The sequence below is a fragment of the Sinocyclocheilus grahami genome, unplaced genomic scaffold (assembly GCF_001515645.1).
Source record: "Sinocyclocheilus grahami isolate Dianchi unplaced genomic scaffold, SAMN03320097.WGS_v1.1 scaffold534.1, whole genome shotgun sequence".
Lineage (NCBI taxonomy): Eukaryota > Metazoa > Chordata > Actinopteri > Cypriniformes > Cyprinidae > Sinocyclocheilus > Sinocyclocheilus grahami.
The window spans coordinates 762,905-789,495 of record NW_015505713.1 but is presented as its reverse complement, the minus strand read 5'-3'; the positions used below and the strand labels follow the sequence as shown (position 1 = coordinate 789,495).

The following is a 26,591-nucleotide window of genomic DNA, read 5'->3' as shown; positions in this document are numbered from 1 at the left end:
AGAAAAACTGAAATATCACGTGGTCCTAAGTATTCAGACCCTTTGCTGTGACACTCGTATATTTAACTCAGGTGCTGTCCATTTCTTCTGCTCATCCTTGAGATGGTTCTACACCTTCATTTGAGTCTAGCTGTGTTTGATTATACTGATTGGACTTGATTTGGAAAGCCACACACCTGTCTATATAAGACCTTACAGCTCACAGTGCATGTCAGAGCAAATGAGAATTATGAGGTCAAAGGAACTGCCTGAAGAGCTCAGAGACATAATTGTGGCAAGGCACAGATCTGGCCAAGGTTACAAAAACTTTTCTGCTGCACTTAAGGTTCCGAAGAGCACAGTGGCCTCCATTCCTTAAATGGAAGACGTTTGGGATGACCAGAACCCTTCCTAGAGCTGGCTGTCCGGCCAAACTGAGCTATCGGGGGGGAAGAGCCTTGGTGAGAGAGGTAAAGAAGAACCCAAAGATCACTGTGGCTGAGCTCCAGAGATGCAGTTGGGAGATGGGAGAAAGTTGTAGAAAGTCAACCATCACTGCAGCCCTCCACCAGTCGGGGTTTTATGGCAGAGTGGCCCGACGGAAGCCTCTCCTCAGTGCAAGACACATGAAAGCCTGCATGGAGTTTGCTAAAAAACACCTGAATAAGATTCTCTGGTCTGATGAGACCAAGATATAACTTTTTGGCCTTAATTCTAAGCGGTATGTGTGGAGAAAACCAGGCACTGCTCATCACCTGTCCAATACAGTCCCAACAGTGAAGCATGGTGGTGGCAGCATCATGCTGTGGGGGTGTTTTTCAGCTGCAGGGACAGGACGACTGGTTGGAATTGAGGGAAAGATGAATGCGGCCAAGTACAGGGATATCCTGGACGAAAACCTTCTCCAGAGTGCTTAGGACCTCAGACTGGGCCGAAGGTTTACGTTCCAACAAGACAATGACCCTAAGCACACAGCTAAAATAACGAAGGAGTGGCTTCACAACAACTCTGTGACTGTTCTTGAATGGCCCAGCCAGAGCCCTGACTTAAACCCAATTGAGCATCTCTGGAGAGACCTAAAAATGGCTGTCCACCAATGTTTACCATCCAACCTGACAGAACTGGGGAGGATCTGCAAGGAGGAATGGCAGAGGATTCCCAAATCCAGGTGTGAAAAACTTGTTGCCTCTTTCCCAAAAAGACTCATGGCTGTATTAGATCAAAAGGGTGCTTCTACTAAATACTGAGCAAAGGGTCTGAATACTTAGGACCATGTGATATTTCAGTTTTTCTTTTTTAATAAATCTGCAAAAATGTCAACAATTCTGTGTTTTTCTGTCAATATGGTGTGCTGTGTGTACATTAATGAGGAAAAAAAATTAACTTAAATTATTTTAGCAAATGGCTGCAATATAACAAAGAGTGAAAAATTTAAGGGGGTCTGAATACTTTCCGTACCCACTGTATATAAATATATTCAAATAAAAAAACAGTTACTTTAAATTGTAATATTTCATAATATTGCTGTTTGTAATATTTCATAATATTGCTGTTTTTACTGTATTTGTAATCAAATAAATGCAGGCTTGGTGAGCATAAGAGACTTCTTTAAAAATCATAATAATTCCAAATTTTTGGCCGCCAGTACACTAGTAGGTTACCATGAATGTTTGGTTCATATTTAATATTCATGATATTTGTTCTCTCTCTTTTGTGCTGGCCTCTGTAGATTGGATGGTAATAATGCATACAATTAATCATACATTAAAAACAATACAGTAAAGTTCAAATGTGAGTTTGATCTGTTCTTTCTCACCCTGCACTCTTCCTCTTCCTCAGATCTCCGCTGTGGAGGGCGGAACCAAGAGCTCTCTTTCTGATTCGCTGCATATTTTCAATGCCATCAGTGGCACGCCCAGCGGAACCACCCTGCATGGCATGCCTAGCTCCGCCTCCTCCGTGTGACTCTCACCCCTGGCCTTAAACCTCTGACCCTGCCCACAGCCAGAGAGACAAACAAACAGACTGAAACGCATCAAAAGCGAAAGAACAAGGAAAGAATGGAATTTCATTGTCCGACACTCCTGAATGAATCGCCCATCAATCAGCATCCAGGACACTGGGATACAGCAGGTGTATCCGGTCTTTGGAATGTCCACATTCTATTCCCATATGACTTGTGTAGCTTTTGTTCTTCTCTCATCCACTCCAGTCCTCCGTTCACAGGTGTTTCCTGTGCAGACTATCACTTATATTTCTTACACAACCAGAACAGCTTGAAAAATCTGCCTTTTTACTTTCACATTCCTTAAATTTAATGCTTCATCTTTCCATATATTCCCCAATTCTGTATGTTTTTTGCTGCTCTGTGCTAAACGAGAAGCTGCGACAGCACTTCCCTTGTCTAAGGCCTCAGCCGTCCATTGAGTAGTAGTGAAGGGAATATAACTGTGCTTCAGTGTAGCAGGAAGTTTGAGCTTTACTGTACAAACTCCCATGATCACCTGAGCCACTCAAGCTTTTTAGCCCACACTTCCATCATTTTTTTCCTTTTATTCATTAAAAGCCAAGAAACAATTGCTGTTTCTTTTGTAGCGGAGTGCAATAATTCTCTTTCTTTGTCCTGTTTTGGTTCCTGAAGATCTCTCGCCAAAGTGAAAAGGCTAGATGTGAAATATCTAAATATATATGGACAAAAGAGATAAACACAAGGATTTTTATAACCTTTTATGTTTGTTTAATTGTAAATTGTTTTATATCGAGGGTTAGATATGGGGGGTATTTTTATTTTAAAAAGAATCTGTTCTGGAAATATATTAATGTCCCTAAAATCTCTGAATAAAATGTATTATCTTACATCAGTTTTCATGTGGTTTTCATTCTTATCAGTTGCTTCCCTTAAACATACTTTATCTCTACTACTGGGAACTTTATTATTTACCAACCGAGATCCTTATAAAGGTCATTGAAACCTCATCTATACAATATTTATGGTCTTTTTAATGTATGGTTTATGGCCTACCACACTGCATTCTTTTTACCCCAGATTATGAGGCCTTTAGCACGATTTATGCTCTCATATCTAAATCCTGCCAATTTTAAATCACCATATATGTTATATATGGTTTAGAAGAGATAGACAATATTGACAAAGTATCAGGTTCAGTTTTGTTTTTAAAGTGCGTTCTGAATAAAACCTGCTGACTTGCTCTCAATCAACACTCACACTCGCTCACGCCGTACTCCCCCTGCCCTCTCCACCACTGTCGCCATTGTATCGCAGCAACATCTCTGTGTGGATGAGGGCAGTTTGTTTACCTCTCTTCCAATTAATTACAGCTCTCCAAACTTCAGCTTTTCAGCTCAAGTAAGCCATTTTAACATTGTATAACAGCTGACGATGTGCTTTGTGAAAGTGTCATTCACATCACTCCAACATCACAGTCAGTACATTTTTATAATGTATATATTATATATATATATATATATATATATATACGCAGTTGCTAAGTTTGGCTGTGTTATGGAGTTATATCTGAACAGGGTACTAAATGGTGTTATTAGGGTTATTTAGATGTGTTGGCGATGTTTTGAAGTTCCAACATTATCTAGCTAATCAACATTCTTTCAGCCAGCATGTTCAACTATGAGAGTTAATTATTATATTAAATCAGCCTCCATTTACCATTCAACATAATTCATATTATATTTTGCAAGATAAACACAGGATTTTATCTACCCAGTAATAATTCTAACACCAGAAAAGTGACTTGAAATAGTTTTCAAATACTTGCTAAGACAAGTTTATATAAGAATACATTTATTTACATCTTTGATTTGTTGAAAAAAATTCATAGGAATACAATGTCATTCTGCACTTTTCTGTATTTTCGTTTTTTTTTAATGATATAATAATTAGTATATTAATTACTCATTAACTTGCCTGTCTTATTAGGAAGGCCAACCGTTCACACAATTTGATTTTCAGTATCAATTGATAAGACTGCCATAAATAACTAATCTGCAACCACTTATACGCACACACACACACACAGTCACAAACACTGTCATAAACATCTATGTCAATCTCATTTTAACCCAGTGGTGGCCAAGGATACAATTTATTGTCCAGAATCTATAAAACCCTGTTACCTGTGTCTCTCAGATTACAGCTCTGTCTGCCCCGGGTCGTGTGTGTGTGTGTGTGTGTGTGTGTGTGTGTGTGTGTGTGAGTGTGCGTCTCTGTACTAAAGGATATCCTTTACGAGAGGACTAGAAGACAGCCTCAGGCAAAGCAGTCGTCATGGCAGGTGAGTAAACCTGGATGCTGATATGGAACAATATAATAATAATTATCCCTGTTAACTCTGGGTTTGTACATGGAGAGTAAATGTGCGTGTTCTTTGCTTATATATGGCAATGCACAATTGTCCATAAATGTTACAGTGTGAAAATGTTTGAAATAGCATTTGAATTCAATAAGTTGAAACTGAATCCATATTAGAGCTATTTTAATGACATTTCACTTAATTTTTGCAGACAAAGAGGAACAAAGGACAAAGAAGACCAAGAATAGTGTAAGACTTTTAATTCTGTGCTAGTTACTCACAGAATTACTATTTGTATTGCCTCAGGCAAAGCAGTCGTCATGGCAGGTGAGTAAACCTGGATGCTGATATGGAACAATATAATAATAATTATCCCTGTTAACTCTGGGTTTGTACATGGAGAGTAAATGTGCGTGTTCTTTGCTTATATATGGCAATGCACAATTGTCCATAAATGTTACAGTGTGAAAATTTTTGAAATAGCATTTGAATTCAATAAGTTGAAACTGAATCCATATTAGAGCTATTTTAATGACATTTCACTTCATTTTTGCAGACAAAGAGGAACAAAGGACAAAGAAGACCAAGAATAGTGTAAGACTTTTAATTCTGTGCTAGTTACTCACAGAATTACTATTTGTATATTGTTAAATGTAATCATTTATTTTTAATTGTACAATAAATATGTTATGTCAGCACAATTAGTTTTTTATAGTATAAAAATACAAAATGTATTTTGTTATTAGGAAATATTTTAATTGAGCTGTGGTTTTTGTTGTAGCCAAGTTGCTTGGGATATCCTGTCAGTATATTTTTCATTGTGGTGAATGAGTTCTGTGAGCGATTCTCTTACTATGGCATGAAAGGTGAGACCAAACACATTCTGCTCTGTTTTACTTGTTCATCCACATAGATCAGTGTTTCCCATTCTTTCCTTCTTAATACGTGTCACTCATCTCTTGCTGTGCTCTCCTTTCCCGTCTCTGTGTGTCGCAGTGGTGCTGGTGCTGTACTTCAAGTATTTTATCGGTTGGGACAATGATTTGTCCACCACTATCTACCACACCTTCGTGGCTCTGTGCTACCTATCACCCATCCTGGGGGCCATCATTGCAGACTCATGGCTGGGCAAGTTCAAGTGAGTTTTAGGGCTTGGAAAATATTCACAATAGCATACTATTAACTATACTAAGAATGCATGCGATATATATATATATATGTGACCCTGGACCACAAAACCAGTCATAAGGGTACATTTTTTGAAATTGAGATTTATACATCATCTGAAAGCTGAATAAATAAGCTTTTGTTAGGATAGGACAATATTTGGCCGAGATACAACTATTTGAATATCTGGAATCTGAGGGTGCAAGGTTCTGCAGAAGAAAGAAAGCCCTAAAGGTTTGCAACAACATGAGGGGGAGTAGAATTTCAAATTTGTTTTTTTGGGGTGAACATTGCCTTTAAAAAATAGCAGTAGGGTATAACATTGAATGTATTAAAAATAGGAAAATATATGGAAATATTGGTATATGAGTACTGTTTCCTGTCAGGGTCTTCTTACAGTACCACATTTTGAAGATCTTGGTCATGATGTGTGTAATTTTACTGATTTTAATTTCATATGCATAGACTTCAACTTTATTAGTAATTTTCTCCTCAAAGTTTAAGTACTGTACTTTTATTTAGTTTGAGTGTTTGTTGATCAGCCCCCGACACAGCAACATTGACTCAACGAAAAATGTGACTTTGGGCCAGGACTATCTGTTTTGCAGACCAATGACAGACAAACATTTCCGCATTGTGATGTTAGTTTCGCATAAATCTCACACTTTTTTTAGCACAGAAATCTCACACTTTCACAGTTCTCACATTATGTTTCTATAGAAATAACAAAACAAAAAACAGAGGATGCAACAGGAAAATTAGTTTGGGGTTTCCGAAAGCATTGTAGTGCATTGCTTGTTTAGACATGACAGAGATATGACTGTAATCTAGTCTTTTGTAATTAACCTCCGGGCTTTCCCATGTGCTCCTAATTACTCCGCATAAACAATGTGGGATCAGTGCTAATCTGAAAGAACCCATTCAGAGGCTTTCATGTGGGGCTTCTAATGGGCTCTGCAGGCGGGGGAGTACAGGCTGATTTGGAGGAGGTGGTGGGGGGAGTTCACAGGAGGGAACCGTTGACAGCTCACCCACTCCACTGGATTCAGATACCAGGGTTGAGGGCATAAACTCAGTATCACATGACATTAAACAACCTGGTTCCACTCTGAAGCCATAATCACCAAACCCACACCATAAACACAGTGCCTGCAACTCTTGATGCACATATGGGGATGCAGACAATGCTTACAGACATCTTGCCGTCTCGATTAGATTATATGTGACCCTGGACCACAAAACCAGTCATAAGGGTACATTTTTTGAAATTGAGATTTATACATCATCTGAAAGCTGAATAAATAAGCTTTTGTTAGGATAGGACAATATTTGGCCGAGATACAACTATTTGAATATCTGGAATCTGAGGGTGCAAAAAAAATCTAAATATTGAAAAAATCGTTGTCCAAATGAAGTTCTTAGCTATGCATATTACTAATCAAAAATTAAGTTTTGATATATTTACGGTAGGAAATTTACAAAATATCTTCATTGAACATGATCTTTACTTTATATCCTAATGATTTTTGGCATAAAAGAAAAATCTTGACCCATGCAATGTATTTTTGGCTATTGCTACAAATGTACCTGTGCAATTTATGACTGCTTTTGTGCTCCAGGGTCACATATATATATGCAATATGTGATAAAGTCAGTGAATTTCAGCTACACTACATTACAGCTATACTACTGTTAAAAAAAGGAACCATAGTTTCCACAAATACTATGCGACACTACTACTGTGTTTTGATGAAAATGTTTCTTGAGCACCAAATCAGCATATTAGAATAGATCATGTGACACTGAAGACTGGAGTAATGGTGGCTGAAATGACATTTAAAAATATATATTCAAATAGAAAACAGTTATTTTAAATTGTAATTATATTTTACAATATTATTGTATTATTTGCTATATTTTTCATCAAATAAATGAGCATAAGCAACTTTGTTCCAAAACATTTAAAAAATCCTTCCAACTTGAAACTTTTGAATGGTAGTGTGATTATTTTAAAACCCATTTTGAGATAAATGAATAATTAATTAATAAGTGTGATATTAAAAATGCAGTAACTTACATTTATTTTAAAACAATCGGTTAAATAGTTTCAAAGAAAATATAAATTGAAGATTATTATTAATAACTCCATTTTATTTGCCTTTTGCTTTTCACAATAAATACTGATCAAAACCTTTTTTTTAATAACTTTCCCCCCTGAAAATTTACTTGGACCCCTAGCACCACCTTGTGGCCTCCTGGCGGTCACCGGACCCCAGTTTATACACTTGTACTAAGTACACTGTCACACAGTCAAAAGGCTTAGTTCAACAACCATTAGATTATGATTTTTTTCTACTATAATACATGTGTATTAACATGACCTCCATTCTCCACTTTTCGCAGGACTATCGTGTATCTGTCCATAGTATACACCATCGGCCAGGTGATCATGGCTATCAGTGCCATCCATGATATCACAGATACCAACAGAGACGGTACACCAGACAACATGACCTTCCATACGTGAGTTACTGCTTGGGATATGCTTTGTTAATATATTATTGTAAACAACCCAAATAACCTGTTAAGTTAAAAGTAGCATGCTCTTTTTTAGGTTCTACTTACAGCAATTATTCTAAATGTACTGACATTGTTATTATGTGATTTCTATCACATTATTTGGTGTGAATTTGAATTTCTTCTCTTTTATTTTAGTGCCATGTCCATGCTAGGACTCATGCTCATTGCCTTGGGAACTGGAGGCATTAAACCCTGTGTGGCAGCGTTTGGAGGAGATCAGTTTGAAGAACATCAGGCATGTAGACCCTTATACACACACACACACACACACACACACACACACACACACACACACGCACACACACACACATGCACGCACGCACACACACACACACACACACATACGATTAACAGATAAACACACCCTATTAAAGAGGATGAACTGCATTCAAGCATAGCAGCACATTCCTGTGTGTAAATCAGCTGTTATCAGTTTAAGGTTAAATCTCTATTGAGTGTTAGAGATTAACAAATAGAGATATTTAAGTGATTTGTAGGTACCTACACCCCCTACACCCCTGCCACAAGGATATAAAGTCTAAAGGCCAAAATTCAAAGTGTGAAATATGCATATTTTAGACCAAATGTTACAATTTGAGGAATGCTGGTGTTTCTATTAGGGTAAAGTCAGCATTCCTCTTATTGTAACATTTGTCGCGGGGTGAATGAGACCACAGACACAGAACTGGCAAAAAATACCCCAGGAGGGTGCTTTATTCACAAGTGGTGCTATACGTGCACAGGTGAAGTGTCTGTGCATAGGATCACACGGTGCTCGGGGGGTGGGTCACTCGGTGCTCGTGCAGGGCTGCTGGTCACTCGTCCAGAGCATCGTCGGTCTCTGCACAGGAGGAGAAGAAACAAAACAGACATTAGTTTCTGCCTGGAGCTCCTCTTCCACCTTCCCTCGTGTGCGCCTTCTCTCCTGGCTTTAAGGCCTGTGGGAACAAGCTCCAGGTGCGCCAGTCATCCCGCACAGGTGGCGGTAGTTTGTGATTTGTGTAGGAGTTTCCAGGGCAACGCTGATCTGGAACCGAGATACTCGCCACATTCCCCCCCCCCCTAGGCGTCAACCTGATCCTCCGGGGAAGGACGCAACTTGTTGCGGGGGTATTAGGGGGGGGGGTTGCCTGTTGTTACCTGTCAGACCTGCCCATCCAACCCAGCCCCGGGAGAGCCCATCAGCATTTCCGTGGTCGGTCCCGGCCTGATGCTGTACCTGGAAGTGGAAGTCCTGGAGCGCCAGGAACCACTGGGTCACTTGGGCGTTCGTGTCTTTGGCTTTGGACATCCACTGTAACGGAGCGTGGTCGGTGACCAGGGTGAACTGGCGGCCCCATAGGTAGTATCTCAGCTCCTGGACTGCCCACTTTATGGCCAGGGCCTCCTTCTCGACTGTGGCGTACCTGGTCTCCGCGGGGGAGAGCTTCCTACTGATGTACACCACGGGGTGCTCCTCTCCGTCCCGGAGCTGAGAGAGTACTGCTCCCAAGCCCTGGCCGGAGGCGTCGGTATATAGCGTGAAGTGGCAGGTGAAGTCCGGTGCGTGCAGAACCGGGGAGGACGTTAGGGCCGTCTTCAGCGCTTGGAAAGCTTCATCCGCCTCCGGAGTCCAGACGATCGCCTCGGGCTGCCCCTTCCTGGTGAGGTCTGACAGGGGGCTGGCAATAGAGTAGAAATTGGGGATAAAACACCGATAGTAGCCCGCCAACCCCAGAAATGCACGTACCTGTGTCTTGTTACTGGGCCGAGGGAACTTCTTTACCGCCTCAACTTTTTTTTCTTGGGGCATGATGAGCCCTTGGCCAATCTTGTATCCCAGGTACTTGGCTTCCGTAAGGCCTAGGTGACACTTCCTGGGGTTGACTGTGAGGCCAGCCCGCCGAAGCTCCATCAACACCCTCCGCAGACGCTCCAGGTGGGTTTCCCAGCACTCCAAGTGAATTACAACATCGTCCAGGTAAGCCGCGGCATAGGCCTGGTGAGGCCGTAGCAGGATATCCATCAGCCGTTGGAACGTGGCAGGTGCCCCGTGCAAACCGAAGGGAAGAACCCAGTACTGCCAGTGGCCACTGGGGGTGCTGAAGGCTGGGGTCAAGGGCACCTGCCAATAGCCTTTGGTAAGGTCTAAGGTGCTAATGTACCGGGCTTTGCCTAGCCGGTCGAGGAGCTCGTCCACTCGGGGCATGGGATATCCGTCGAAGGCAGAGACTTTGTTGAGCTTTCAGAAGTCATTACAGAAGCAGAGGGTGTTGTCCAGCTTTGGTACCAGGACAATCGGGCTGGCCCAGGGGCTATGGGAGGGCTCAATGACCCCTAGTTGAAGCATCTTCTTTATCTCTTCTTCTATTGCCAGTCGTCGAGCTTCTGGTATCCGGTAGGGCCGCTGCCACACTACGACTCCCAGCGGGGTGCGGACCTTGTGTTCCAAGACCGTTGTTTTCCCCGGGGTCTCCCTGAACACATCCTTGAACTGACCGACCAGGGCCTCGAGGTCCGTTTTCTGGGTCCCAGAAAGCTGCGGGCCCATCCACTTCTTGAGGAGGTTGACATGGTAAATTTGCTCGGCTCTCCTACGGCCCGGCTGTCGAACTCAATACGTGACCGGTCCCACCTGTTCCACGATGGTGTAGGGACCTTGCCAGGTTGCCAAGAACTTGGAGGCTGCTGTGGGGACCAACACCGTCATGCGGTCTCCCGGATGGAATTCTTGGGCTTAGGCAGGTCGGTCATACAGATGTCGCTTGGCGCGCTGGGCGGTGATCAGGTGTTCTCGAACCAGCGGCATTACCCTGTCGATCCGTTCCCTCATCTCCCGTGCGTGCTCTACGAGGCTGCGGTTTGGGTTAGGTTGGTTCTCCCAGGCTTCCCGTGCCACATCCAGAAGACCCCGAGGCTGTCTCCCGAACAGCAATTCGAAGGGTGACCAACACCGTCATGCGGTCTCCCGGATGGAATTCTTGGGCTTAGGCAGGTCGGTCATACAGATGTCGCTTGGCGCGCTGGGCGGTGATCAGGTGTTCTCGAACCAGCGGCATTACCCTGTTGATCCGTTCCCTCATCTCCCGTACGTGCTCTACGAGGCTGCGGTTTGGGTTAGGTTGGTTCTCCCAGGCTTCCCGTGCCACATCCAGAAGACCCCGAGGCTGTCTCCCGAACAGCAATTCGAAGGGTGTGAACCCCGTGGAGGCTTGGGGTACCTCGCGGATGCCGAACAGCACGTACGGGATCATTAGGTCCCAGTTGCGCCCATCTTCGGCCACCACTCGAAGGGCACGTTGATGACTGGCAGTGGTATTAGCGGGCTGGTGTGAGGACGACGGGGGGACGTCCGCTGGCACGTTGGGCAGCTGCGACAGAACCGTTTTACCTCTGCGTCCAATCTCGACCAGTGGAACCGGTCCCGAATGCGCTGTACGGTATTTTCCCCTCCCAGGTGGCCGGCCATCGGATGAGCATGGGCCAGCTCCATCACCGTTTCCGTCTAGGTCTTGGGTACCACTAAGAGAAGTTTTTCCTCCCCCCGCCTGTGGGCGACACAGTACAGCAGGCCATTCCTGATCACGAAGTAAGGGAGGGGGTGTGGGCCAGGTAGCCGATGCACTTCATCCACACGACGTACTCGTTCCCAGCAGTTACGCAAGCGCTCATCCTCGCGCTGTTCCCAGCCGAAGGACCCTCCAGCCGCGATCTGTTGAAACACATCGAGATATACAGCAGGAACATTGCAGTGTTTGACTCACCCTCCCTCGCGCTGTCTGACGCAAGTAAAACGGGCCTTTGGGTGGCCGGTCCCCGACGCTTCCTCCGTTGCCGATCTCGACCGGGGCCGGCCGGTTTCCTGGGGGAGACGAGCAGCTGCTCGAACCCTGGCCAGTCTCGTCCCAACAGCAGTGGAGCCGGAAGATCACGCACAATGCCCACCTCCAAGGCCAGGTTCCGGGCCCAGCCGAGATCTGCACTGTGCGGGCCGGCACACATGTGAGGGGTAGTTCTGCTTTCCGTTCGGGCCGCGGCTTAACCAGGGTGGGCTGGGCGAGAGTTACTGAGCTGCCGGAGTCCAACAGCGCCCGGACGGCCCTTCCATCGAGTTTTACCATCCTGCTGGGGCCAGGAGGAGGCTCCTCTCTATGAAGTACACACCCGGCCAGCCACACTCGGCCCATTGGTGGTTCGGTGGGCATTGGCTCGTCGACGTGGTCGGTGATCGACGCCCTGCTGACTGTGCGATGCGTCCCTTTGAGCGGACGCCTCTCCATCACCCTCCAGGGCGCCAGGGCCGCTCTCTCTCCGGCGTTGCGGGCGTTAGTTGCCTCGGCCAACTCCACGGCCTCGACGAGCTCCGCCATGTCCAGAGGGTTCCTCATACTGACCGGGCGCCTCAACGAGCGGGGCAGGACCTGCAACAGCCGATCCCGTACGACCCTCTCGCACACTTTGCTGGCGAACGGCGAATCCGAGAGCAGCCAGAGATGGGCCAGGCGCGCAAGCTGGGCGGCTTGGGCTCGTACCGTCTTCCGCTCGTCATAAACCCACTGGTGAAACTGGTGTGCTGCACACAGGGGAGACAGGCCCACCTGGGCGAGGATCTCGGCCTTGAGCTTGTAGTAACTCTCATTTTGGGGAGCCTGGAGGGAGTAATAGGCGCGCTGGGCTTCCCCCGTGAGAAAGGGGGCGATGATCCGGGCCCATTCCTCTTTCACCCACCCCTCTCGGGTCGCGATGACTTCAAAGGTATGGAGGTAGGCTTCGACATCATCCTGCTCGGACAGTCGGACAAGATGCTGGTAGGCTTTGCTGGCCACCTCCGGGAGGGGCACGCGGCCCACCACGCTGGCCTGTAAGTGTTCGACAACCCAGTCAGTATATTCCTGTCGAGCTGCCAAACGCTCCATGAACTGCTGCTGGTGCGCCAAGAGCTCGGTAAGATGTCGGATGATCTCTTCCATTTCCCGGGAGAGAGAGCGGTACTCCTAGAATGATCACACAAAACAACCTGGCGTTAGCGATCTATGTCTCAATTCACCTTTCATGCCCGCATTCTCCACCATATGTCGCGGGGTGAATGAGACCACAGACACAGAACTGGCAAAAAGTACCCCAGGAGGGTTCGTCATAAACCCACTGGTGAAACTGGTGTGCGGCACACAGGGGGGACAGGCCCACCCGGGCGAGGATCTCGGCCTTGAGCTCATCGTACGTCTCATTTCGGGGAGCCTGGAGGGAGTAATAGGCGCGCTGGGCTTCCCCCGTGAGAAAGGGGGCGATGATCCGGGCCCATTCCTCTTTCACCCACCCCTCTCGGGTCGCGATGACTTCAAAGGTATGGAGGTAGGCTTCGACATCATCCTGCTCGGACAGTCGGACAAGATGCTGGTAGGCTTTGCTGGCCACCTCCGGGAGGGGCACGCGGCCCACCACGCTGGCCTGTAAGTGTTCGACAACCCAGTCAGTATATTCCTGTCGAGCTGCCAAACGCTCCATGAACTGCTGCTGGTGCGCCAAGAGCTCGGTAAGATGTCGGATGATCTCTTCCATTTCCCGGGAGAGAGAGCGGTACTCCTAGAATGATCACACAAAACAACCTGGCGTTAGCGATCTATGTCTCAATTCACCTTTCATGCCCGCATTCTCCACCATATGTCGCGGGGTGAATGAGACCACAGACACAGAACTGGCAAAAAGTACCCCAGGAGGGTGCTTTATTCACAAGTGGTGCTATACGTGCGCAGGTGAAGTGTCTGTGCATAGGATCACACGGTGCTCGGGGGGTGGGTCACTCGGTGCTCGTGCAGGGCTGCTGGTTACTCGCCACACATTGTTTCCCATGTTTTCAGCCAGTAGAGACTTCTGAGGAACTCAACAAGTGATACTATCTTATTTGCTTAAAATCCTAAAGTTATATTTTTATTATTACATTGCCATTACTTTACAATGTAATAATATTGTAATAAAAAAAATTATAATAATAATTAAAGAGTAATAATAAAACATTAAATAAATTACTTACCCCAAATGTTTGAATAGTAGTGTATATAAATGATATTAATAATGATTTTTATTGTTTTTCAGGAAAAACAAAGGAGTACTTTCTTTTCCATATTTTATCTGTCCATAAACGCTGGCAGTCTTCTCTCCACTCTCATCACACCCATCCTGAGAGGTGTGTATTTACAGTAATTACAATCTGAATAGCATCTTTGGTAGTGCTTTGTTTTAAGTTGTCCTTGTTACACGTTACATGTACTTACTATTGTAATAACAATAAATTATGCATAATTAGGTTACATGCAAGTACCCCTAAGCCAAACCCTAATCCTAACCCTAACCAAATAGTAAGTACATGTAGTTAATTAATATTACTCAGTACTTAAATGTATAATTACACTGTAACAAGGACACCTTAAAATAAAGTGTAACCGCATCTTTTACTTAATACATGGTAGATTGGTAAATATGCTTATGAACAATACGTCTTGTCTTTGTGTGTAATTGTTAGCTCAAGAGTGTGGTATCTACTCAAAGCAAAGTTGTTTCCCGCTGGCTTTTGGGGTCCCTGCAGCTCTCATGGTGGTTGCCCTCAGTAAGTTACAGCAGTTTCTGTCTACTTGTATTTATTTTGACATGTGCAATACCTTTTATGACCACTCGATGTGAGCCGTGATCAACTGAGGTTCTTCTTCTCTCTGCAGTTGTGTTCATCGCAGGTCACAGCATGTACATTATGGAATCCCCCAAAGGCAACATCCTGCTGCGAGTCATGAAATGCATGGGAGTAAGAGCACCGACAAAAAATTATGCTTTCTTTAAGAAATAGTGTTATGTTTTTGGAAAAAGGGAGAGATAGAATAAGATCCCTCAGTTACAGTTCACTTTTCATTAAAAGACAGTGTAACTTGCATGTTTGATAAACAATCAAAATTTAGTATGCAAATATTATAATGACTTCACGGCCAGCAGTGAAGGCCAAACATTAGGCCAACCAGAGATTTTAAAACTTATCCTCCTGAGACCCTGTGACCTCATACATAGTCCTGAGACTATACATGTCACAGTTTTAAGTCTGGATGTCCTGTACAGAGCACATTCAGGGCTTTTCAGAGATACTAAATGTTTGGATGTTTCACCATGACCACCCCCTCTCCTTGGTCTTCAAAAATAAATAGATATTAATTTAGTGACACTCTTATGGAAATATGATAATATTTTGTAATTATCATTTAAATCTGTCTAATTTTTAAACCGTCTGTCATAAATCAACATCTCAGGAAAATGTTATGGGGTTTCAAATCAAAATATGACTTTCTGTTACGAAACAGGATGTTGATTTCATACATGTCCTCATATGAGGACACTGGGACTAAAAGCATGTTTATTAGCATTTTGGGAGACATAACAAATGAATAGGGAAATAAATTATGTTTCAATATTCTATGAAATATTATATATTATTATTAAAATCTTGTCAAATATTACTCCCATTATTACACTTCTTTTTTCATTACATGTTGCCCCAAAAACACATTAATATGCAAATTAGATTTAGTTTATAGATACATTGTATATAATGAGAAAACCCGTTTATGGCCATTTTACACACATTTTGCAGAAAGAAAAATGGTATATCAAATCATTCTGTTATAACATAGTTGAGAATCATCTTTATACAAAGTTTGGTAAAAAAAAAATCCTGTATTGGTGATTTAAAAAATCTATTGTTTTTGCCTATGCATGTTCATTCATGTCTTTTTTAAAAAAAAATTATTGAGTCCCGATGTCCTCTACCGAGGACATAGCATAACTTATGAACGAAATATCATTAAAAAAAATTAAAAAAATTTTTTTTTTAATGCTCTAAACAATGTAAAGACATGAAAAAAACTATTTTTTTTCCTAAAAATCTTTTCTCGGGTCTTAAGAGGTTAAAAGTCTATAATATATAGTATAGATAGTATGAAAACCACACCTTAAGCTAAAATGCTATGTGACCCTGGACCACAAAACCAGTCTTAAGTCACACAGAGATATTTGTAGCAATAGCCAACAATACATTGTATGGGTCAAAATTATAGATTTTTATTTTATGCCAAAAAATCATTAGGATATTAAGTAAAGATCATGTTCCATGAAGATATTTTGTAAATTTCTTACCGTAAATATATCAAAACTTAATTTTTGATTAGTAATTTGCATTGCTAAGAACTTCATTTGGACAACTTTAAAGATGATTTTCTCAATATTTAGATTTTTTTGCACCCTCAGATTCCAGATTTTCAAATAATTGTATCTCAGCCAAATATTGTCCGATCCTAATAAACCATACATCAACGGAAAGCTTATTTATTCACCTTTCAGATTATGTATAAATCTCAGTTTCCAAAAATTGACACTTATGACTGGTTTTGTGGTGCAGGGTCACATATGTGCTGTAGTTTAGCACAGTAACTCCATTAACGTAGCCTATATGAACTTAACTTAACAGTAATGGTTCATATGTACACTACCAGTCAAAAGTTTTTGAACAGTGAGATTTTTAATGTTTTTTAAAGAATTCTCTTCTGCTCACCAAACCTGCATTTATTTGATCCAATATACAGCAAAAGCAGTAAATATTTTTACTATTTAAAATAACTGCTTTCTATTTGAATATACTTTAAAATGTAATTTATTCCTGTGATGAAAGCTACATTTTCAGCATCATTATTCCACTCTTCAGTGTCTTATTATCCTTTAGAAGTCATTCTAATATGCTGATTTGATGTTCACAAAACATTTGTTTTGATTATTATTATTATTAACAATATTTAAAACTAACTTTTTTCAGGATTCTCTGATGAGTAGAAAGATCCAAAGATCAGCATTTATCTGAAATAAAAAGCTTTTGTAACATGATCCACTATAATATTCCAAAGTTTGTAGTCAGTATTTTTTTAAATAGTAAAAATATTTCAAAATTTTACTGTTTTTGCTGTACTTTGAATCTAATAAATGCAGTTTTGGTGAGCAGAAGAGACTTCTTTTAAAAAAAAAAACATTAAAAATCTTACAGTTCAAAAACCTTTGGCTGGTAGTGTAATTGATTTGGTAACATCAAGTCATGTTGAAAAGTTTAATTGCATGATTGTTTTCTTTTATCTTCTATAGTTTGCAATTAAGAACCGTTTCAATCACCGCAGTGAGCAACACCCTAAGAGAGAACACTGGATGGACTGGGCAAAAGAGAAATATGATGTATGTTACATAAACCATCATGATTAAATGTTTTAAATATGCACCAATGCGTCAATTAACTAAGAAGTTCACAGACATTCTGTCTTTTTACAGAAACTCCTGATCGCTCAGGTGAAGATGGTGTTGAAGGTTCTGTTCCTCTATATCCCTCTGCCAATGTTCTGGGCCTTATTTGACCAGCAGGTCAGTGTAGAAACACAACGATGCTACAAATGCCATAATCAAATATGCATTCTTGCACAAACACTCATTTGTTTTTGGGCTTGATGTTAAAAGAGAGTTTTGTTGTCTTTCCAGGGCTCCCGTTGGACTCTTCAAGCCACCACTATGGATGGTAACTTTGTAAGTAAAAAAAAAAATGCATTTCAAATTTTTGAAGAAAACTACCAAATGCACATATATCTCTCCAGTTATGTTGTCATATTTTATATGGTATATCCGTTCTTTTCTTTCTGTCATCATAGGGAGCGTTTATAATTCAGCCCGATCAGATGCAGGTGAGACTGATTTATACTACACGGTTTGCTTTGTGTGTCTATACTTGTGTTTTACTATGATTAACAGGATATGATCAGGACAATATGTGATGATAATATTGTACATTGTAGTGTACATACAGTGCATTTGTACTCATTATTTACGTTCTGGTTCAGATTGTGAACCCCGTACTGATTGTGATAATGGTGCCAATCATGGACTCTGCAGTGTATCCACTTATCAAGAAGTGCCATATTAACTTCACGTAAGTGCTTGGATAATGTTTACTGGATTTGCCTTTGTGATTTTGAGACATGATATGTTATTTGAATGTGGTTGAAGGTTCTGTTCCTCTATATCCCTCTGCCAATGTTCTGGGCCTTATTTGACCAGCAGGTCAGTGTAGAAACACAACGATGCTACAAATGCCATAATCAAATATGCATTCTTGCACAAACACTCATTTGTTTTTGGGCTTGATGTTAAAAGAGAGTTTTGTTGTCTTTCCAGGGCTCCCGTTGGACTCTTCAAGCCACCACTATGGATGGTAACTTTGTAAGTAAAAAAAAAATGCATTTCAAATTTTTGAAGAAAACTACCAAATGCACATATATCTCTCCAGTTATGTTGTCATATTTTATATGGTATATCCGTTCTTTTCTTTCTGTCATCATAGGGAGTGTTTATAATTCAGCCCGATCAGATGCAGGTGAGACTGATTTATACTACACGGTTTGCTTTGTGTGTCTATACTTGTGTTTTACTATGATTAACAGGATATGATCAGGACAATATGTGATGATAATATTGTACATTGTAGTGTACATACAGTGCATTTGTACTCATTATTTACGTTCTGGTTCAGATTGTGAACCCCGTACTGATTGTGATAATGGTGCCAATCATGGACTCTGCAGTGTATCCACTTATCAAGAAGTGCCATATTAACTTCACGTAAGTGCTTGGATAATGTTTACTGGATTTGCCTTTGTGATTTTGAGACATGATATGTTATTTGAATGTGTGATTTTGTGTATGTGTGTGTGTGCGGTGTTTCCCAGGCCCCTGCGGAGGATGACAGTTGGTATGCTGCTGGCTGCATTAGCATTTGTGGCTGCTGCTCTTTTGCAGATTCAAATTGACGTGAGTAACAGATACCTAGCAGTCTAGTAGATATGTTGCAATGATATCTGAGAAACAAAACCTGATGCTTCTTTTAGATTGTTATTGGTACAGCTTGCTTATTGGCTTGCTTTATGCCCTTAGTTTCTGGTACAATAATTGTCACAATGCATTGGATATACTGTACATTCTTAGCAAAGAAAATAAATTGTCTTGTAATCCAACAGCGAACAATGCCCGACTTCCCATCAAGCTCTGAAATCCAGGTGAAGTTCCTGAACTTGGAGAACACATCACTGCCTGTTGTAGTGGAGGGGCAAGAACAGTTTGCTGTTCCTGGTTTTGATGTAAGTTCACACAATGACACATCCCATCATGATTAAATGTTTTAAATATGCACCAATGCGTCAATTAACTAAGAAGTTCACAGACATTCTGTCTTTTTACAGAAACTCCTGATCGCTCAGGTGAAGATGGTGTTGAAGGTTCTGTTCCTCTATATCCCTCTGCCAATGTTCTGGGCCTTATTTGACCAGCAGGTCAGTGTAGAAACACAACGATGCTACAAATGCCATAATCAAATATGCATTCTTGCACAAACACTCATTTGTTTTTGGGCTTGATGTTAAAAGAGAGTTTTGTTGTCTTTCCAGGGCTCCCGTTGGACTCTTCAAGCCACCACTATGGATGGTAACTTTGTAAGTAAAAAAAAAAATGCATTTCAAATTTTTGAAGAAAACTACCAAATGCACATATATCTCTCCAGTTATGTTGTCATATTTTATATGGTATATCCGTTCTTTTCTTTCTGTCATCATAGGGAGTGTTTATAATTCAGCCCGATCAGATGCAGGTGAGACTGATTTATACTACACGGTTTGCTTTGTGTGTCTATACTTGTGTTTTACTATGATTAACAGGATATGATCAGGACAATATGTGATGATAATATTGTACATTGTAGTGTACATACAGTGCATTTGTACTCATTATTTACGTTCTGGTTCAGATTGTGAACCCCGTACTGATTGTGATAATGGTGCCAATCATGGACTCTGCAGTGTATCCACTTATCAAGAAGTGCCATATTAACTTCACGTAAGTGCTTGGATAATGTTTACTGGATTTGCCTTTGTGATTTTGAGACATGATATGTTATTTGAATGTGTGATTTTGTGTATGTGTGTGTGTGCGGTGTTTCCCAGGCCCCTGCGGAGGATGACAGTTGGTATGCTGCTGGCTGCATTAGCATTTGTGGCTGCTGCTCTTTTGCAGATTCAAATTGACGTGAGTAACAGATACCTAGCAGTCTAGTAGATATGTTGCAATGATATCTGGGAAACAAAACCTGATGCTTCTTTTAGATTGTTATTGGTACAGCTTGCTTATTGGCTTGCTTTATGCCCTTAGCTTTCTGGAACAATAATTGTCACAATGCATTGGATATACTGTACATTCTTAGCAAAGAAAATAAATTGTCTTGTAATCCAACAGCGAACAATGCCCGACTTCCCATCAAGCTCTGAAATCCAGGTGAAGTTCCTGAACTTGGAGAACACATCACTGCCTGTTGTAGTGGAGGGGCAAGAACAGTTTGCTGTTCCTGGTTTTGATGTAAGTTCACACAATGACACATCAAACTTAAACAGTTTTTGAAAGAGTTGGAAAACCATAATTAAAAGAAAGTAATAAATAGGTGTCTCTTAAATTATGGGAATTTTTGACACTATGAACAACTCGGGAAACTTTTACTCAGAAAATGTTACAATCTTACTAGTATTTTTTAAATTAACTACTATTGTGTCTAATAGTGTCCAACAATACATCACAGGAAAACTATCATTTATATATATGTATATGTGTATATATATATATTATAGTCATGTGAAAAATTTAGGACACCCTATTGAATTCCATGGTATTCTGTATCAGGACATAATAAAAAATTATCTGGTCCTTGGCAGGTCTTAACCTTTGGAAAATAAAACCTCAGATGAACATCACATGACATCCACTTTTACCAGCAATAACTTGAAGTAATAATTTTCTGTATGACTTTATCGAGTTTTTATTAAACTCTCACATCATTCTGGAGGAATTTTGTCCCACTCTTCTTTACAAAATTGCTCCAGTTTGTTGAGGTTTGTTTATGGAAAGCTCTCGCCACATAATTTCAGTCAGGATGATGTCTGGACTTTGACTGGGCTATTGCAACATCTTGATTCTTTTCTTTTTAGCTGTTAGATTTGCTGGGGTGCTTGGGATCATTGTCCTGTTGCATGACCCAATTGTGGCCCAACTCGGACGGATGGCCTCACATTGACTCTAGAATACTTTGGTATACAGAGGAGTTCATGGTTGAATGACTGTGAGGTGCCCAAGTCCTGTGGCTACAAAACAAGCCCAAAATCATCAGCCCTCCACCAGCATGTGTGACTTTTGGTATGAGGCGTTTGTGCTGATATGCTCTTTAGGTTTTCACCAAATGTGGCGCTGTGCAGTATGGCCAAACATCTCCACTCTGGTCTCGTCTGTTCAAAGAACATTGTTCTAGAAGTCCTATGGTTTGTTCAGATGCAAACCTAAACCGTGTTTTTGTTTTTTTTAGATAGAAGAGGCTTTCTTCTGGCAAGCCTTCCAAACATGCCAAACTTGTCCCATATTTTTCTAATTGTACTGTCATGAACTTTATCATTTAACATGTTAACTGAGGCCTGTAGAGTCTACAGTGAAGTTCTTGGGCTGTCTGCCATTTCTCTGAGCGTTACATGGTCTGATCTTGGGGTGAATTTGCTGGGATGAATAAACTTCCTCACTGTAGAATACTGGACTTTAAATTGTTTGGAAATGGCCGTATTACTCTTCCCAGGTTGATGGCAGCAACAATTGCTTCTCTAAGATCATTGCTGATGTCTTACCTCCTTGGCTTTGTGTTAACACACACCTGAAAGCTCCAGACCAGCAAACTGCCAAAACTTCTGCTTTTATGGAGGTGCTCACACTTTTGCTGATGATCAGTTAATCAAAGGCATTTGATTAGCAGTGCCTCACTGCTACTTACGCTCTTAATTCATATGTTAACAGTAAGGGTTTCCTTACTTTGTCACACATGGTTTTTCCATTTTGGCTTTATTTTTATTCAGTAAATAAGGACACGGTGCAATATGTCATGTGTTGTTGGTCATCTGAGGTTTTATTTTCCAAAATTTAAGACCTGCCAGATTTTTTTTTTCCTGAAAATAAATACAAATTCAGACTGTAGTGTTATTTCCACATCCTAAATTACATATTCATTAGCATTCTGTGATGGAAATGACATTTGTAAATATTTTTGGAATAAAATAGCCTTTGTCTCACGGTGGTTAATTTCATAGTTAGCATTTATGTATTCTAAATACATGATTAATTAACATTTCACACGTTTTTGCATAATTTGAAACCTTGCCTTGTTGGTAACCAACTTGTGAAAAACTTTATTTGGGGCAAAATTGTTTGTTATTGTGGACAGTACAACTTTGACAACCATAATTTGGAATAAAAGGAACAACAACAACAAAAAAAGCATGATACATTTTTTTTAAGACAATTCATGAAAACTCAGCTTTGCCATCCCAGAAATAAATGAATGAGTTTAATTAATAATCTTCGTAACATTTCCGTCACACGCTTGAGGTATTCGGCCAATCACAACGCACTGGATAGCTGGCCAATCAGAGCACACCTCGCTTTTCAGACCGATGAGCTTTGTAAAAATCGACGCGTTTCAGAAAGGTGGGGCATAGAGGAGAAACAATAATGTACAGTATGTGGAAAATAATGTGTTTTTTTAACCTTAAACCGCAATAAACACATTTCATTACACCAAATACAAAAAATTATGTTCTTTTTAGCAGCATCATATGACCCCTTTAAAATATGTTATTTTAAAATGTAGTCATATTTGACATCTTTATGATTTTATTGTATTTTTGATTAAACAAATGCGGTCGTCATGACATCAGACTCTGCTGGCGCCGATAGCCTCGTGGGTAGCTCGCTGACATACAGCGCTATTGCACTTTGGGTGTCACAAGTTCGAGTCCTGGCTTGTGGACCTTTCTCAATCCCATCCCTCTCTCTCTCTCACCCACTTCACTTCCTGTTGACCTATACTGTCCTATCTAAATAAAGGCATAAAATGCCATAAAAAATCTGACTAACACTGACCTGAAACTTTATAACAACAGTGCATGTTGAAAATAAAACTTTTTCATAAAAATAAATCCCTGGGACATAAAAATGCTTGTAGTTGAGGAAACATTATGCATATGTGCTGTATGTGAACTGTACATAATCATCTTACAAATTATTTTATGTTGTTTTGCTCCCCCAGTCTTCTAATGGTTATATGACACTTGACACCGAGAACATTACAGTCTCTGCTGGAGGAAAAAACACTACAGCTTATTTCCAGAAGAAAACAAGGCACACGGTTTTGATAAATACTGATGGAACGCTACAGACTGTGAGCGCTACATTCGATAATAAAAAAAAATCATGGTATTATTTAAATATCTTAAATAGATGTGTCAATTATTTTGATAATTTTAATGCCATGATTATACAGTAATTATTACTGTAATGTTGAGTGTGTTCTGATTGTTTTTTTGTTTGTTTTTTTACAGCTCAATGACATAACCGAGAAACCGAATCAAGGCTTGAATGCGATCAGGTTTGTGCAGTTCTAAATTATTTTTTGAATATTCTTTTCAAATTGTATTGGAAGAGGTGTTTTGAAAATGGAATACTATTCAAATTGATTAACAGCAAACATATGTTGTAGGTTTGTGAATGGCTTTAGGTCTCATCTGAACTTTACAATAAAGTCTGATAATCTGGGTCTCATCGCTCCCTTACAAGTATCAGGCTACCTCAACGTTCCCCACGGCAAGTATGTGTTGTTTTATGTATTGTGTATTACAGTTACTAATATATATATATACATATGCATATACATGATAGCTGTTTGTACAGATGAAAATTGCAAACCCAGAAAGCAGAAAATAGAAAGCAGTGCAAACCCGTTGCTAGGCTGCTTTTCTACACTGATTTGATATCCCCCTTCCCAGAGCCAACTTTACTATTGTGAATGAAGAAGGACAAACGTGCCACTACATCCTGCAGCTGGGCTTCGGAAGCTCCTACACAGTCCTGATCCCAAGCACCTTTAGTTTTGGAGAATCTGTAAGTCATGTTTTTACAGTCAACGATTATAGTAAGAACACTAGTAGGAATAGTTAGAACTAGAAACATCTTATATGCTTGCCTCTTATATTTACTTGCACACATGTTTTTCCAAACCTGTATGCAATTTTATTCCTCAAAATATATTTTTAAGTGTTTCAACTATTTTTAGCAATGAAATAAAAGTCTGTGGGGTCCAGAACATATCATCTTTTTTGTTCCACGGATGACGGTATGCCATCCTTTTACACCATTAGTCAAGCAGGGGTCTGGGGCCCACTAGAGGGCCTCAGCAAACTTATAATTTGGCTGCAAGATGACTTGAATTAGTATGTTATTATTAATACAATTGATATTTAAAAACTTTATTGTTAGATGGGATTGTGATTAATTTCAGAAAAAATGTGATTAAGGTTTTTTTATCGATTGACAGCACTAATATTAATAAACTTAATTTAAACATGTAAGATGTAAACTCAAGTCAAATGTCATTTATCATTATATAAAATATATTTTTTCTTTTACACATATATCGCAATGTTGTCTAAAAATTGACCTTTTTTGTTTTTTTTACATATATGTATCTCAGAGTCTTAGATATTCTGGGATCACAATATGAGTTGTTTAATTAATTTCATATATCAATACTCCCAGTTTCTTCTAATAAAAAACTTGCTTCAAACCACCTGCTACTACTAGACCTAGCAGCTAGTTAACAAATCTAGCGATGGTTTGGTTTGTTGGCCTTCTCAAAAGTGGAAATCACAAATAATTCTGTCTGAATGTGTGTACAGTGTACCGATGACATTAAAGCAATAAAGGATATTGACCCCAACGGCATCCACATGGCCTGGCAGATCATTCAGTACTTTTTGATGACCTGTGGAGAAGTGGTCTTCTCTGTCACCGGCCTGGACTTCTCCTATTCACAGGTATGGTATGATCGCTGGAATTCGACATTCAGAAATATTCTAATGAACTTTTCATTTATAATTCTCTCATAATTTGGCTGTGTTACCTTTTAGGCACCAAGCAATATGAAGTCAGTCCTCCAGGCTGGTTGGCTGTTGACTGTTGCAGTGGGGAACATCATTGTGCTCATCGTGGCTGAGGCAGGCTCACTTCCAGATCAGGTATACCACATAAACTGCTCTATTTGTTTTTGACGAAATCCTGGTCAAATGTCAATTACTGTTGCCATCCGTATTGCTATAAGCTCATCTGTGTTTATGTGTTGTTGCAGTGGGCAGAATACGTGTTGTTCGCATCTCTCCTGGTGGCCGTGAGTATCACCTTTGCGGTCATGGCTTACTTCTACACCTACATAGACCCGACGGAAATTGAGGCTAAATTTATGGCGCTTGAGCCAGAAGATAAGAAAAAGAAAGATCTTGAAATGACGACCAAAGGCAATTTGGCGTACGTAAACATCGAGACGTCAAATAACACAGACGTCAAAAAACAAACGAAGATCTAGATTCATCACTTCTTTTTCTCTTGATCTGTGGTTTGAAAGTGTTGGTGTTCCCTTTTCTACTACTGATCGAAGAACTGATTCACCATTTTTATCAAAGCTGGGCTTGGGATTTGTTATGCAGTAGCACAAATACAACACAATCCTAAATCAGCCCAAGGAAAGCAAATTCTACCTGAAACTGATTGGTGTGTTTGGGACGACAACCATGGGCAGAAGGTTTGGTAGTTTCATAGTTTGATATGGTTGAGATCAGCATTAAAGTGGCCACGTGTCACTCTCATCTGCGTTGGTGCCTTTGCAGGCGGGTTTTATTTATGAGTATATGATGTTACTATCAGTAAATAGATGAGTTGAAGAGATGCTCTTTTATGGAAAATGCAATTTACCGTTATGGAAAAACCCATTTAAATGGAATCTAAAGAGTAGAAGTACATCACACTGCTATTAAATTCGATTTTGAATACTGATTCCCTCTTGTGCTTAAAGCAATTTGTGTAATTGTGGATTGGATCTTTCAGAAAATATTCTAAAGTGCGTCTAAATAATTTTTATTAAAGTGCCCCTATTATGGGTAATGAAAGGTTCATATTTTGGTTCTGGGAGTCCCCAACAACAGGTTGACATGCGTGCAAGGTCAAAAAACACTTTCATTGTCTTATATGCATTTATTTTTACCTTAATTGCTCAACGACTCCCAAAAGATTCGCTCAACAATTAATTTTTCCCAACCCCTCCTTTGTGTGACGCTAATCTGCGGTTATTGGTCTTATTTTCATTTCATCATGATGAGCCTGTAATGACTGATAAAGCAGCGTTTGTGAGCGCAGTGCTGCTTTGTGTACAGCGTTACCGGGGAAACCGCTATTTTTACCGCTCCAAAAGCAGCAAATAGTGGCACAGAATGAATTTCCTTTTTCATTCAGACCAACCTGAAAAGACCAACAAGTGGGCGGGCAATATGCTAATGTTTCATGTTCAAGTCAACATGAAATGGCTTGGGATTCGTT

At 40.7% G+C, this 26,591-nt stretch overlaps 2 protein-coding genes across 2 annotated transcripts in view; both read left to right on the top strand.

Annotated features, from left to right (window-relative positions):
• dock9b (dedicator of cytokinesis 9b) overlaps positions 1–2,757 on the top strand; it is a 67,355-nt gene extending 64,598 nt beyond the window's left edge. The window contains exon 56 of the mRNA XM_016238245.1: positions 1,819–2,757. Within this exon, the coding sequence (XP_016093731.1) occupies positions 1,819–1,944 (126 nt within the window). The 3' untranslated portion in view covers positions 1,945–2,757. The remainder of the gene's footprint in view (positions 1–1,818) is intronic.
• Positions 2,758–4,874: 2,117 nt separating this feature from the next.
• LOC107555411 (solute carrier family 15 member 1-like) lies at positions 4,875–25,845 on the top strand. Its single transcript, XM_016238190.1, has 23 exons — positions 4,875–4,901; positions 5,089–5,173; positions 5,304–5,445; positions 7,878–7,997; positions 8,190–8,289; positions 14,127–14,217; positions 14,554–14,637; positions 14,747–14,829; positions 17,199–17,285; positions 17,379–17,468; positions 17,583–17,627; positions 17,750–17,782; positions 17,939–18,027; positions 18,824–18,905; positions 19,112–19,231; positions 23,257–23,388; positions 23,549–23,595; positions 23,707–23,814; positions 23,993–24,093; positions 24,155–24,159; positions 24,902–25,039; positions 25,133–25,240; positions 25,351–25,845. The coding sequence occupies exons 2-23, from the start codon at positions 5,167–5,169 to the stop codon at positions 25,582–25,584; spliced, it is 2,046 nt and encodes a 681-aa protein (XP_016093676.1). The 5' UTR covers positions 4,875–4,901; positions 5,089–5,166; the 3' UTR covers positions 25,585–25,845.
• The last annotated feature ends 746 nt before the right edge of the window (positions 25,846–26,591 follow it).